Genomic DNA, 15,100 nt, shown 5'->3' on the forward strand with positions numbered 1-15,100 from the left:
GGGATATTCATTGGAACACAAGGAGGGGAGAGACATAGTGGGGTGAGGTGTTGGAGGGAGAGAGAGTTGTGATAAGACTATGGTAAAACTTCTCACTCCAAAGTGCAATACTATGGACTTAGCACCGATTTCCCCTTGCTTGCCAAGGAGTAAGTATTCCTCCGCAGTAGTCCTATATAAGTCTTGGATTGCAGGTAGGCTGGTTTCGGGGCTGGTTTCGGTGCTGCTTTCGGATGCTGCTTTCGGATGCTGCTTTCCGGAGGCAGGATTTTCCGGAGACAGGATTTTGCGAGACAGGGCCTTTTGCTACGGGGCCTTTGCGCGAAAATCCTTTGCGCGAAAAACCTTACCGCGAAAAGTCCTTTGCGGGAGAGAAATTTTTTTTTGGGGGGGGGGGGGGGGGGGAGACACTAAAAAATGCCACAAAGGACTCTCTCAATTTCCGCTTTTAAGATCCCCGGCCCAAGATTATCCTCCTCCACTGCACTTTCCTCCTCTAAATTCATTCTTTCCGGCCTGTTCACAGTTTCTGTTATACAGGTCTTCCACATATTCCTTCTATCTACTCCAGTGCCGTAGCCAGGGATTTCGTTCGGTGAGGGGGGGGGGGGGGGTCCAAAACCAGGGTGGAAATTTTTTTAAAAACAGTGTACTAAGTACTGTGTTTTTAACTAATTTTAACACTTTTCATAATCGAAAAAACCTAATTTGTTATAGAAGTATTTAGTAAATTAATGATTTTTCAATATTTGGTTTCATTTATGAAGGAAAATAATTGTGTTTTTTTATTCCGGGACCCCCCCCCTGGCTCCGCCACTGATCTACTCTGGACCTCCTCTCCCTCGGTTAAGCATCCTTCCATCTTTTGCCTTAATTTTGGACGTGACTCTTTAGTTTCCCTCTTTTGCCGACTGATGCCGACTTAAACTTAAGTTTTTTTTTAAGCTTAAATTTTCAAAAGGGAGAATTAAGCGCGTTGCACTACAATTGTACAATGGGCATAATTCTCCCTTTTGAAACTTTTTAATTTCCTCACAGTCTTTCCTACCAATCCTACCCCAGTTTTATGCCCTGCTCTGGGCCCACGTTCTTCCACTTCCTTCTCACCTCCATTCCTTTTACCATTCCCTCGGTTATCGGCCTTCATAATTTTTGTAAGTCTTTTCAATATTTCGTTGCATTTCATATGCACTAGGTCAGGGGCGCAGCTAATGCTAAGGGGTGTTTTAGACGCAATTAATACTTTGGAGAGTGAGGGTATTGCATACCCTCCGGGGTAAGCGGGAGTTACGGGGGCCCTCCTCCAGAAAATTTTAAGATTAATGGTTCAAAATGCTTTGCCGCTTTAAGAGAGATATTTGATTAATCTTAACACTATTCTATAAGTAATACTGATCCAATGTAAGTTAAATGGATTGAACTTAAACATTTCTCTGAGCTCTGGGGAGGGGTTTTTTACCCCAAACCCCCCCCTCGCTGTGCCACTGCACTAGGTTTCTTGTAAATCCACATGTGCAGCAGGGAAGCTGGGCGAATTTTTCACACTATTCCTAAACCTGTCTTACCATGATGTAAACTATCTAATATCCCCCCTGTATCTCCTGAACTTTTCCATATGTATCCACACCCTTTATGTTGATTGAACCATGTGTTTGTTATGAATGACTTGTTTCTTCTGCAAAATTCCACTCTTTTCTCTCCCCAGACGTTCTAAATTCCTAATCCAAATTCTCATATTTCGTTTACCATTAGATATTTTTTAGCTTTCTTGCCCTCACCATTGTCTTCACATTCTATAACCCAATTTAGGGTCTCTAAGGGTTATTTTTGTGCAAAATAACTAAGCCCTAAGTAACAATGAACAGTATATAAATTTATTTCGCCACGGATACACTCGAGTCGCACTCCGGGAATCAGTGAATTGCGATGTCCGCGGATTCAGTTGCAGTTCCGTGCTATGGCTTCGCAGGTCTCTCTCGCGTGGGCTCATGGACGCTACTCCTCGGAGAAGGGTGCCAAATCCTCAGGGTACCGTTACCCTGCCGGCGCCAAGGGTCCTCCGCCTGTCTCCCTCCAGGAGGTGCTGCCTTTCGGTGATAGCACGCAATGATTTGAACGCTACACCCAACATTTGCTGCTGCATTAATTTCCTCCATCTTCTTGGTCTTCTTTCTTGAATGCTGCAGCTGATAATACTCTGTTACGGTTTTGCATGCTGACAACCTTTAGTACATTGCCGACCTCGCTGCCATGAATGACAGTCGCCCTTTATGGACGGGTCCCATTCAGTGAGTTTCCAAGGCTTTTTGGTCGTACTTCATATTTTCAGGCAATTGCAATGTAGCCATTGAAATTGGCTATTGAACGCTAAAATATCTCTGTAAAATAAATGTTTACTATGAGCTTACCAAGTGCGGATCCTGAATTTCTTTCTAAGGAGGGGACAAGGATACCTCGTAATACAAAACAAACACAATGATAATGGGAGCATATAAAAAAAGTCTTGCATATTTTTTAAGGGTCTGGGGGGGGGCACATGCCCCCGTGACCCCCTCCTCCCTAGATCCGCCCATGGAGCTTACAAGACTTGCATTATGGTCGCGTGAGCATTTATATTTGATAAACATCTCCTTAGACTTAAATGATACAGCAGCATAAATTGGACACAACGAGTGATTGGTGCACAAGGATTTCCCACGTGCGTGGGGAAGGGTTTCATGGTTCAGACAATGAAAAATTCCTAGAGGGGGAATCAAAAAAATTAGTATATTAAAATAAAGGGTCAAAAGAGGCACTCAGTACAAGTAATAGCGTGTAGAAATTTAAATAAGGATGGAAGATGAGTGAGGTTTAAAAAAACTGGAGTTATAAACTAAAAGAATTAAAAATCAGCATTTTTTATGACCCCAAAAAGCTAGTCATGGTGGAATGGTAAATTTATCATTTTTAGTGCTATATTATTTAAGGTAGGATTATATGGATTGTAAGGTTATGAGGTTGGGTGAGCCTTCAGGTTTCCAAATCTCAATTTTAATGTGTTCTTCATTTCAACTTTATTCTTTGTCACCAATTAACATTAACCTTGAAGGAAAACAGGTATCTCGATGAGTATCATATAAGCATCTATGGATCTTATTTCTAGCTCAAACAAATATCATATTCTCTATAACTTTACCTGAATATTTTTGTAACTCCCAAATCTCCGTGCCCATTACATAATCGTTAGCATTATGTCATCGTTATGATTTTGACCTTCAAATTCCCCAAGCCTGCCCCAATATATATCAACTTACTGCATCTAGATTATAGAATTCCCCACTGCCAGATATGAAAACATCAACCACTTAAATAATTTAAAGGAAGACTGTACTCTTACTTGAAAACCAGGATTTAAGTTTTTTATCATTCTTATTCTTTGTTGCTATCAAAACTTTCAGTTTAGGTATGTTTTTATTATAATTTGTGTTAAAAATTATATTTTTGTGTTATTGACATTGAATATTTTATTTTGTTCTTGTACAAACATGTTTTTTCTGGTTAAGCCTTGCTATGATTTCTTCAAAGCCATATATTTATTTATGTATCATTGATATGGAATATTTTGTCAAAATGATATTATGTTTCAGAGCAGAACGTTTTATGTATTTTATTTTCTCTGCTCTTATCGGTTTTTACCAGAGAATAATAAATATTCATTCATTCATTTTTATTGTCATTCCCTAAGGAATTTACTAATTTTATTTGATATTTGAGATTAATAATGTTTAATTGCTATCCATATCACAGGCAATGCAATATATATTAATTAAGTTGCCACTCAACTTTTGCTTAGTATAGGGATGAATTTGTTTTGCTTGTGCTTGCTACAGGAGGATACATGGGGACCACCTGAAGTGATGGCGGGTTTACTGGTCACTGTGATACTGATTCCCTTGTTGTTTGCAACTTCTGGGGGACAGCTTGTTGGCCTCGGTACATGTCCATTGGTCCGCCCTGCACGTAAAACCACATTCAAATCAGTGAGTTTATTTACTAGTTGGCAGCAATGATTCCTCCTTTTATGTGTAGAGGTATAAGTGCAAATTTTATGCTTTCTATTTATCAATCATTGTATCATATTTACATGTATCTCATATTCTGTTTGCCTCTTATATGTACTCACGGGAAAAATAGGACTATTATGTTTATACTTGCAATGCTTTATAGAGATATTGAAAAAAATGACAATTTTGTGAGTTATCATACCATGATTTCCATTAAGTTCTCCAATTATTTTAGTCAATAAAGCTCTAGGGTAAAAATCTTCATGAATATTCAGTCATTAATGGAAAAATGTCTTGTGTGTTTTGGTGATTCAATTCACCGTGGAATTTTAAGAGAGAAATCATCCATGATTGTTGCTTTTCTTAATTCTTTAATGGATTGATTGGTTTATGTGTATGATCTGCATCACCCGTTACAGCAAAGGATCAAGAAAGACTGTACTCTTGTACTTGTAAATAAAATGCATTTGCTAGGGTAATTGATTTGCTGGCTGTCACATATCAGAAACAGTTTTTGAAATTGGTGATGGAAGCCTTAACCTTGTTTAACATATCCATTCAAGATGAAATCAATAATGTGAAGCCCACTCATAAGTTTAAGAGTTAACTCTGGTATGTCCGTATTAATTGAACCATGGCACACTGTGATACTTCGAATCCCAACCTGAATCATAATATAATGGTGGTGTGATCAAACGGATATGGCCAGTGTGGAATCATAAAAGTGGATTTTACTTACTTATATCATGCCCAAGCAGCAGACGATATCTATCAGATATATAAATAAGGTTGATGTATCCAAAACACATCACAGCATTACAGGATGGATATTTTTACAACGTTACATATACACCAATCTTATTTGTAACATCCATGCAAGTTGTAAAAATAACATCACATAGATATCCAAGTTGTAATATCAGTAATGTTAAAAAGTTGTTATTCCAAACTGTGTCCATAAGCAGCACACGAGGGGGGACCCAAAAATAACTGGACACAATTTTTAAAAAATTCAAAATTTAAATTTTTGTGTTAATTTAGTTTGTCACTTTTGAAGTACTCTCCATTTACACTGATACATTGGTTAAAACCTTTTTTCCACTACGTGAAACACCTTTAGTACTCGTCGTTTCTTGCTCGATGCCTTGCTGCGCCGCCTTCGATTTTCTTTTCACCTCTGTAATTCCTATAGAATTCAAGAGCACAAATGTTTTGTTGCTATGTTTGAGGATGACCAAGTACCATAGTAAGAACACCCACTACATATCTACTCATTAGATGTTGTGAAGATAATGCAATTTGGACCTCTGTGTCCACTGTTGCAAATCACTGCAACATTGCTTGGTGGGTCCTAGTGGTGTAGCCAGGAATTTCAAATGGGGGGGGGGGCTTACCGGAGATTTTGGGGCCCTTCTGGGAAGTGTAGAAAACACCCCAGGGCAAAGGGGGATCCTCAGGCCCCTCTCCGGAGAAGTTTTTGGATTTTTGATGCTGAGAATGTGACTTTTTTGGACTCAAAAACAATAATTTTGTACGAGTATCTACTAAAATAAAGTATATGAATTGGCTCAATGGGTGGTTTTAACTTGTAAACCACTCCCCCTCATCCCCCCCGTGGCTACACCACTGGTGGGTCCTTTGGATATTTTACAGGTATCCATACAATGTTAACTGAATTTACCTTTTCCCTACCAATAAAGAAAATATGTGGCAGGATCAGGGGCGGATCCAGAATTTTTTTCTGGGAGGGGCACAAGCAAGGCCGTATCCAGGATTTTGTTCTGGGTGGGGCACAAGGATACCTCGTAATACAAAACGAACGCAATGATGATGGGACGGTATAAAAAATCTTGCATATTTTTGAGGGTCTGGGGGGGGGCACGTGCCCCCGTGCCCCCCCCTGGATCCGCCTATGGGCAGGATGTTCCTTGACCCATGAGACGAAAGCAGCAAATTTTCCTTGGAGGCAAACAAATGCCGAAAATATGTTTCCTTGCTCTCCCCCTTTTATGACTGTCGCCAGTTCACAAAGTCATGGGTTAGTTTCGGGACTAACAAAGCGGGACTTGGGCCATGCCCTCGAAATCCGGGAGCAGGTACCCGGACCCTTCGTCTTATATTACCCCTCTTTGTGGTAAGGGACCACGGTCATTCAATTGTTCATTCAGTCAGCTTTCGAAATAAATATTTGTTCTTTTCTCAAGAGATATTAACTATAAGAATTGAATTTTTTGTCTTTTGAACAGTGTTTACAATTTTTAAAGGAATTTCTACGATTAATATTAACTTATATCCCAGTTTCAGAATAAACATCGACATGGAAATTAAGAGTTAATATCGACGGTAGAGCTTTGTACAAAATTTAACAATTCTTAGTATAAAACAAGGAATTCAATTCAAAGTCAGCAATTTACATGCTAGCAACAGTTATCCATATGACTAATTCATATAAACAAAGCATGAATGACCGAAAACCAATGCCGCTGGTAGGGTTATAAACCACAAAAGGAAGGAGCCCAACTACCCTTGGACTCCGATATTAAGCAGAGTCCCCATTAGTAAGGGTTGAAAAAGGTTGGTCCTGAGAGTGTGTGATTATCTGCAAGACCCTTCTTAACGAATGACCTGCAAAAATGCACCGTACGGAGGGGACGGAAGAGTCTCTTTGGGCTCAGTCCTGCAGAAATGCTGAGGAGAGAACTCCACCATCTCGGAAGGGTTAACATGGACATTGCAAGGATGTCATATGTTAACACCGACAATTATTTCTGGATGTTGTTCAGATATTGAATGCTGCTTGGGTGGTTCCTACACGCTAAGCCAGAATTGTCAAATAGAGTCATGAAAGTATATTGTTTTACCTTCTTGGTCATGATAATACTTATGTTGGATTTTACACTTTATAAGACACAATATGACTGTGAGTGCAGTAACTTTACATTACTCAAGTGCACAGGGGGGCAGCTAGGAATTAAGGCTGGAGGGCGTTTAGGTGCAACTAATAGGGGTGTGTGTGAGGGTATGGAATACCCCCCAGGATAAGTATAAGTAGGTGCGAGGTTAATAAATTGCGGAATTTTAAGGTAAATTGTTCAAAATGGTGAGTTTTACTGCTGCTTTCTGAGGAATATTAAATAATCCTAACCCTATTCTATTAGTAATGTCAATCCAATTAAATAAAATGGATGAAACTTAAAAAATTTCTATGAGCTCTGGGGATGGGGGGTTGTTTATCCCCCAAACCTCCCCCCCCCCCCCCCCCTCGCTGGGCCACTATAAGTGCATATCATGCAATCATTTTTTAATGGGGCCTCTGAATGTATTCTCCTCCATCCAAATTTGCAGATCCAAGGAGACTGGTATGAGCAGTTGAAGTTCATTTCCCCGAGAGAGATCCGGTACAACTGCCTGGTGTACTCCTTTGGACCAAACTCCCTTGCAGGTCGGCCATCAGGCAATCAACAAAACAGCCATCATAAACCACACCACAGACGGTTCAGAGTCCGTAATAGGCAACAAGATTTCTATTGGGATCTTGAAGACACTCTAGATATCCCCAGACAAGGTGTTTCGCTAAATGTTGTGGGGCCTTCACTACCATCAGCTATTATCGGAGTTCACAAATTGTAAGTATATCTTACTCATCGAATGGCGAAGATATATTCTCTAAAGTCATCCTGAAAAATTGCCATGAATGAAGGATGTCTCATCATATTTCATTATCAAAATAAGGCTTAGGGCTGCAGTTGCTCAGTTCAGTAGTACAGTAAATTCCGGTTATTACGCGCCTCACTTTACCGCGGTTTCGGATATACCGCGGGTCTCACCATGTCCCCCGAGATGATTACATTGACCTTTTTTTTTGAGGTAGGTAACTTTGTGGCGAATTTTATCTCGGCGTGACTACCGACGCGTCGCAACTTCAAGCGACTGTATTAACGAGGTTGGCGACGTATTCCATACATTGTTTCGTAGCCATAAAAAAAAACTCGGTAATGCCTGATCGGTCATTGTGTCTTGTGAACTCGAGCTGAAAAGTGTGTTGCATGGCTATAATAATTTTCGAGATTCTGGGAGATTGAGATAATTCTCATTCGTACGTTCGCACCGCGGCGCTCAAACCAAGGTAGGTACTCAATGCTCACAGGCTTCGAGCATTTAATGATGAATAGGCTGTTTTACCTTTGTCTTAGGCTTAATATGAATATGAAAATTACTTTTTCACGAAAATTTTCATTGATTTTAGGGTTAAAACGATGTCTGCTAAAAGGAAAACTTACACAATTAAAGAAAAGTTGGGCATAATCGACAGAGTGAAACGCGGTGATTCAAAATCAAGTTTATTCAGGGAGTTTGGTGTTCCTGAAGGAACTATTCGTGGTTGGATGAAAGAAGAAGATAAATTACGATCATTTGTTGATCAAGTGGATGACGAAATAGGACTTGATAGAAAAAAGGCTAGATTGAGTGCTGCGGGTGATGTGGATGAATGTTTGTTTACTTGGTTTGTTCAGAAGCGCAGTGAAGGTGTTCCATTATCCGGTCCACTTTTACAAGCACAGGCAATTAAATTAAATAAACAAATAGGTGGTGCTCATGATTTTGTTGCTTCTGCTGGCTGGCTATCGAGGTGGAAAATTCGCCACGGGATAGCGCAAGTTAACATGCAAGGATCCTCGAGAATCTCGTTCCAGTGACAGTGAAGCAGCTAGAGAATTCTGTGGGACTTAACGCAAGATGATTGATGAGGGTGAGTACACTGAAGAGCAATTGTATAACTGCGATGAAACCGCTCTTTACTACAGATTGCTTCCAACAAAATCACTTGATATTAAGAAGTCGGCAAATAAATCCGGAATAAAAATGAGCAAAGAAAGAGTGACTTTATTACTGTGCGCGAACAAATCAGGAAGTCACAAGTTAAAACCTCTGTGTATTGGTAAAAATCGAAGTCCTCGGTGCTTCAAGCACGTTAATGTGACAGCACTACCCATAAATTACAAAAACAGTCAGAATGCCTGGATGACTCGAGACATTTTTTTATCTTGGTTCAATGAAGATTTTGTTCCATCGGTTAAGATCAAAAAAGTTAGAAGAGAAGGCACTACTTCTGTTAGATAACTGTCCGGCACATCCGTCTTCTGAGCTCTTGATATCGAGGGATGGCAAAATAGTGGCTTCGTTTTTACCAGAAAATACGACAGCTCTTATTCAGCCCATGGACCAAGGGATAATCAGAGCATTTAAAGCCCACTATCGGCGGGAATTGCTCACTAGTGTCATAAATTCAGAACTGCAGGTACAAGAATATCTGAAAACAGTCACCCTGAAGAACATGGCTTATAATATTGGTTTGGCATGGAAGAAAATAACTTCAGCTACAATCCTAAATTGCTGGTCAAAGTGCGAGTATACAGCGGGCGATAGCATGGAAGACGAAGACGAGTTTTTGGGTTTCACGGAAGAGGACGCACGTGAAGCTTCAGATGTTCTTCGTAATAAACTATTTGTGAGTGATCTCGAGGCCTGGGTTCGCGAAGATGAGGAAACTCATGTATCTGCTTATAAGAGTGACGAAGAAATTGTGGCTGCAGTCCAGAGCCGCGCAAAAACAGCTGCATCGTCGGAAGATGAGAGCGAGAATGAAGAAGACGAAAGTGAGGTCGAGATGCCAAAAATTGGCCATTTATTACATAATATAAGTGAATTGATGAATTGGTTGGAGGGACAAAGTGATTGCGATAGTATTCATCTGTTGCACTTGCAAAGCATAAAAAATTACGTGACAAAGAAACGCCATCAACTATCGCGGCAAAAGAAAATATCCGAGTACTTAAGTAACTCCCGTTAAAGTAGAGCGTCTAAATCATAAAATAAATATTTTAATAATGTATTACGCAGATAAATTGGCTATAAAAATTACCTTTAAGGGTTTTTTTATTGCTTCCCACGCAGATTCCCGTAATAACGCGGTTGTCCGATAACGCGGGTGTAAACTATGTCCCCCTAGACCCGCGTTATAACCGAATTTTACTGTATATAGTGGAGGGAACACCTTGCATTGTCTATCATTCTCAGCTTTGGATAATTTTAAACTTAGTATTCACTATAAAAAAAAACCGCAAAGTAGTATGTAATGAGCTGCTGAAGATTTATCATAAATAAAAAACATCCAAAACACATTTTTTTCAAACTTAGAAAATGGGATGGGATTAAAATTTTGCAGGGTATGATTTAGTTCTACTGGATAGAGCGATCTGGTGGCACATGGTGTTTGTAAAGTATTCTGTTTACCAACCCTTTTTGTGTGAATGTAATGCTTCATTTGGATTCTTAGTGTGTTTCATTCCTTTGACTTGAGCTCATAATCGCTCTGGATTTTCCTTCTGCAAGCCAGCAGACCACATTTTATCCTCGTATTTTCCAAAAGGTCATAGTTGAAACTTTTGGAAGTTTCTATTGATTACCGGAATTATGTTTGAGTTATAAAAATAAAAAAGAATTGGCTCTGCCTTGTTAAGTGAGGGAAATGCTAAATTTATGTAAATTTGGAGAAAAATGTGTTGATCTAACTTCTGCCTCTAAGTATAAATTCACCTGAGGTTAGGATTATTGATGGTTGGAAGGGTGAAGAAATGATGAGCGCAACTCTGAGACGTAAAATTGTGATATTTTCTGTCATTGTAATTTTTTTTATTTAAAAATACTTTCTTTCAGGACTGGAAAAATTACAGCGTTACATGGTAGTTTTGCATTTGCTGAATCAACATTCTCGGTAATAAGTGTTGACTATCCTAATTTAAGTAAGTACATTGCATTATTTCTATGACTATAAGTTACCAAGAAATAAATTTGTTAACTGCCATCATAAAATTAAATAAAGGAGAGAATAGGTGATTATGAGGAGTTTGTACATTATTCTGCACCTACAGGCCATATATTTTTAATGACAACATGTATTCTTGAGCAAAATTTAACCTCTGTAATTGTAATTCTTAATTCTGAGAAACAGTCATTTGAGTTCATATTATTTTGGATCTTGGAAGACCCTTGTCTTCAATAATATTCTTGGCATGAAGCAACAAGAAAAATCTCTTTCTTTATCAATTGGATGAAAAGTGTAAGTTGTTGACATTAACAGGACTGAATTAATTGAATTGCTGCTGTTTATCATGAGTCTACTTGATTGAGTGCACTAGACTATGGGCTGAATAAACTCCCTCTAATCTTCACAGTCATTAAATTTTAACAGCCTTCCATATACATTGGTGCAGGCATTAAAAAAATATTAAATTAATATTAGCAGCTTGTTAACTGTGATTTATCATCTCTTTGTATTATCCCCTTGTCTTTTGTGTCATCCTATCAATTCAATTATTACTTTAAAAATTCATTAATAATCACGTGATTTTTTGTATGAATTCAGCATGTATAAATTTAAGTACGTACATATTTTGAGTGATTTTATACAAAAATAATAAAAATGTCAGCACGTATTTCTTATTCTGAATTTACCATTTTTTTCAACTTTTACTCTGCTCTAATTCTTCATAACAATTCAGCCAAGAGTCATATTTTTTACTTATTTGACTTTTCAGAAATTTTTATCAATTTACGAGCTTGTGCTATTGCTGTTCAGATTTTACTCTTAAAGCATGCAGAGCTCTTGACAATCCACATTTCATGCACTTTATCAAAACTTACTTTCATTTTCAGAATTTTTCCCCAACAACTTCATCATAATTGGCTATAAACGCAACAGATGGATGGTGTTGTATTCATGTACCAACTATGGATTTTTTCACATAAGTGAGTACTTACCTTAGTTTATTATACATACACATAAAATTAGATGTATGGTACTAACCAAATTAAAACCTAGTGATTTTGCATTTAAAGAATTTGCATAACATTTTTGGAACTGAAATTTCAAACGGAGTGAAGTGAGATAGATCAATTACAGATTGTTGATGATCTAATGCGTTAAAGTCTATTTAAATAATTACTACGACTGAATGTTTTTGGTTTTCAATTGTGCCCGTGGCAGCTCCAGCATGTTTGTTAGAGGAGGATATTGACATAACATCTCAGTGCAGTGACATAATTTCACTTTCATAAGACCTTGGCATTCTGCTGCAGTCACTGCAACTGAGTTGTTCCACCAGCACCATTTACCCACTCCAATTAATGAAGTCTTAACTCTTCCCTGACTCTGGACCCCCACTCCAAAACCCTGAGCATTTTTTGCACATATGCTGAAGCAAGGAGGACCGCCATCATTTACACCACCACATACTAATCTGTGTATGTACTTATTTTTCGGTCTGTTGTGGTTGCAACAACCATGGTTGTTGTGTTTGCTGTCTGTATGCAAATGCTGTGGAGGAAGAGAATGCACGTTAGTCAATAAGCAAAAGTCAATATATTCTGGTCACCACCATTTGAAGTACCAGTGGCATAGCCAGGGGGGGGGGGTTCAGGGGGTCCAGACCCCCCCCAAAATATAATTCTCAATACATAATTTTTCCTCATAAAAAAAATACTGAAAAATCCTGAATTTACAAAATATTTAACAAATTAGTTTTTTTCGAATATGAAAAGGGTTAAAATTAGTTTAAAACCCATTACTTATTACCCCATTTTTCAAAACTTTTCCCCCCTTGTTTTGGAACTCCACCCCCCGAACGAAATTCCTGGCTATGCCCCTGTGAAGTATCTACATAGAATAGACTTTTCTCATGAGATCACTATGTACTGTATGTATTTTTCTACTTTCACTTTGCTTCACTTCACAATATGTAATTCAGCCGAGAGTCATATCTAATGGATGTTCCAATTGTGCTTTGGGAATCCTACCCTCGTCATCTTTCCTTGTATGCATATTGCTGACCTCTCTTTTTTGTCCTTCATCACCTCTTCCAGACCAGTTTTCCTACACTTTGCATACCTGGGTATTTAAGTTTCTTGTAATCCTCTGTGGCTCCCATAGTAGCAAAAAACTGATTCACAATACATATATATACTTGCAGAACATGATACCAATCTAGAACACCAACTTATTTCCTTTGACTTATTGGTTATCCACAGGCAGGTATTAGATAACTTACCTCAAATTGTGTACAAACTGGCTTTTACCGAAGAATCTAAATGACTCCTTCAACTCCTTGTTTTAAATCAAATCTTGAATTTTGTTCAATAGGGACCTGAGTATGCAATGTAATTCAGTGCTATTGTGACTTATGCTATTTCAATTTTGCAATTAATGATGGAGTAAACATTTATATCTTAAATGTATGTTTTTATTTCCAGTGCAAATTTTGGTTCTTACTGCTAACCGTGTACCATCTAAAAGAACGTTGGAATATGCTTTGGATAGCATAAGAAGAAATGACCTTCCTAAAGTCTTTCTAAAGAGGACAAATCAGTCAAAGTGCACAACTAGCTAGGACTTCTACACCTCTGTTGCTGCTTCCACCGGGGAATTTCTAATGAGTAACCTGCAGGAAACACTGCAAGAGACTTTCCAAAGGTGGCAGCCTGGAAGTTCTATGGCATTGAAAAATATAATGTAATTTTAATGGCCAGAATTTTCATACTTGTGGATCAGTGACTGTGAACTTATAATAATAAGTTATTTATGGAAAGTTGATGTCTATTAATTACATGTCATACGAATGTGATGAAGAAGTCATGACTCCCAGACCACAACTCACCATTCATTGGTGAGAAAGAATGGTGAGCAGTAAAACAAAAAACTCTTTTTAATTTTTCTCATCTTAAAAGTATGTAGGTAGTACATGTATTGCATCTTAATGCTGTTATGTCAAAATTATTACTTTCCAAACTCATCTTCTGGAATAATCTATGTTGAAAGTTGTCTTCTTTTTTTCTCTCTTCGCCTGCATAAATATTTCCACGTAAATTTGCACATTATCTATGAAGAAATGGTGTGTGAGATTAATTATGACTTAATTTCAGTATGTCTCTTTGAAGGTTCAAAATTGCATTTAGTTATTACATATCTTGTAATAGCATCAAAGACAGGAAATTTATACTTTTTATTTTTTATGAAAGTCTTGGAAGTATTTTCTTAATTTCTTAAATAGGTATTCCTTGCACTTTGTAAAATTCATCAGAGTGGCAGATGTTTTGCATACTCTACATCTACCTCTTTTCTCATCCATATATGTGATGCATGGTCTAAACCTATTGCACGGTATGGTTCTCATGGTACCTATGTAGCCTAGGGAATGAGTGACAAGTCGGAACCCAAACCGTCGGCACTCTTTGAATATCTTACCCATGCGGAAACCCAAGAAAAGTTTAAGTACATGGTCTAAACCTTTGGACCTTGCATTTTTTATTGGATTGAGTATTACGCTGTGGAAAAATCTTTTGGACATGCTTGGAGAGCTTTGATAGCTAGCCCATTAAATCAACACCCCCTTGAATCTGTTGTGCTCACCAACTAAATTAAGCCGATTACAGCCTTAAAATTTGTTCTGAGATTTGTTGAAGTGATAATATTCATTTGTTGGTTCTCTGCTGCTGTTACTTGATTATAACCAAGCAAATTTTTAATTATTTGTCAAACCAAGTGCAAATTTGGTGCCTACGGTCTCAACATGCCATTCTAGGGACCCACAACTTTTTTCTTTTAACTCATCTTCTGTATGCAAGGGAAATTTGCCCATTCTGCGGGCACTAGCCTCGTAGACAAATTAATTATCCCTTGCCATTAAAGCTTATAGGCGAATGAAATTGATGAAAACCAATGCCTGTAACAAATGCATAATAAAAATTTTGAAAGTAATTCTCTGTTAATGCAGACATAACATACCATGAGAAACCTAGGGAAATATTTTTACAGTTATTTTTCCTTATGTACACTTAAAAGTTGTGCATCATACGTACCTGGTTCACTGCCTCTGAATAGGATTTTTTTCCCTCCACAAATGGGATATTGTATTCCTTGCAAGTTCTTACGAGAGCCCATATCACGATTAAAATTTCTCTTCATGAACAATTTTGTGCCAAAATACTTAATACACCCATCG

General features: G+C 38.1%; 1 protein-coding gene across 1 annotated transcript in view; it reads left to right on the forward strand.

Moving 5' to 3' along the window:
• Nucleotides 1-14,856, forward strand: part of LOC124173966 — a 64,021-nt gene extending 49,165 nt beyond the window's left edge. Inside the window, exons 3-7 of the mRNA XM_046553129.1 lie at nt 3,870-4,019; nt 7,389-7,669; nt 10,761-10,846; nt 11,760-11,852; nt 13,353-14,856. Of these exons, the coding sequence (XP_046409085.1) occupies nt 3,870-4,019; nt 7,389-7,669; nt 10,761-10,846; nt 11,760-11,852; nt 13,353-13,489 (747 nt within the window). The 3' untranslated portion in view covers nt 13,490-14,856. The remainder of the gene's footprint in view (nt 1-3,869; nt 4,020-7,388; nt 7,670-10,760; nt 10,847-11,759; nt 11,853-13,352) is intronic.
• Nucleotides 14,857-15,100: the final 244 nt, after the last annotated feature.

The sequence above is a fragment of the Ischnura elegans genome, chromosome 2 (genome assembly GCF_921293095.1).
Source record: "Ischnura elegans chromosome 2, ioIscEleg1.1, whole genome shotgun sequence".
Taxonomy (NCBI): Eukaryota; Metazoa; Arthropoda; class Insecta; order Odonata; family Coenagrionidae; genus Ischnura; species Ischnura elegans.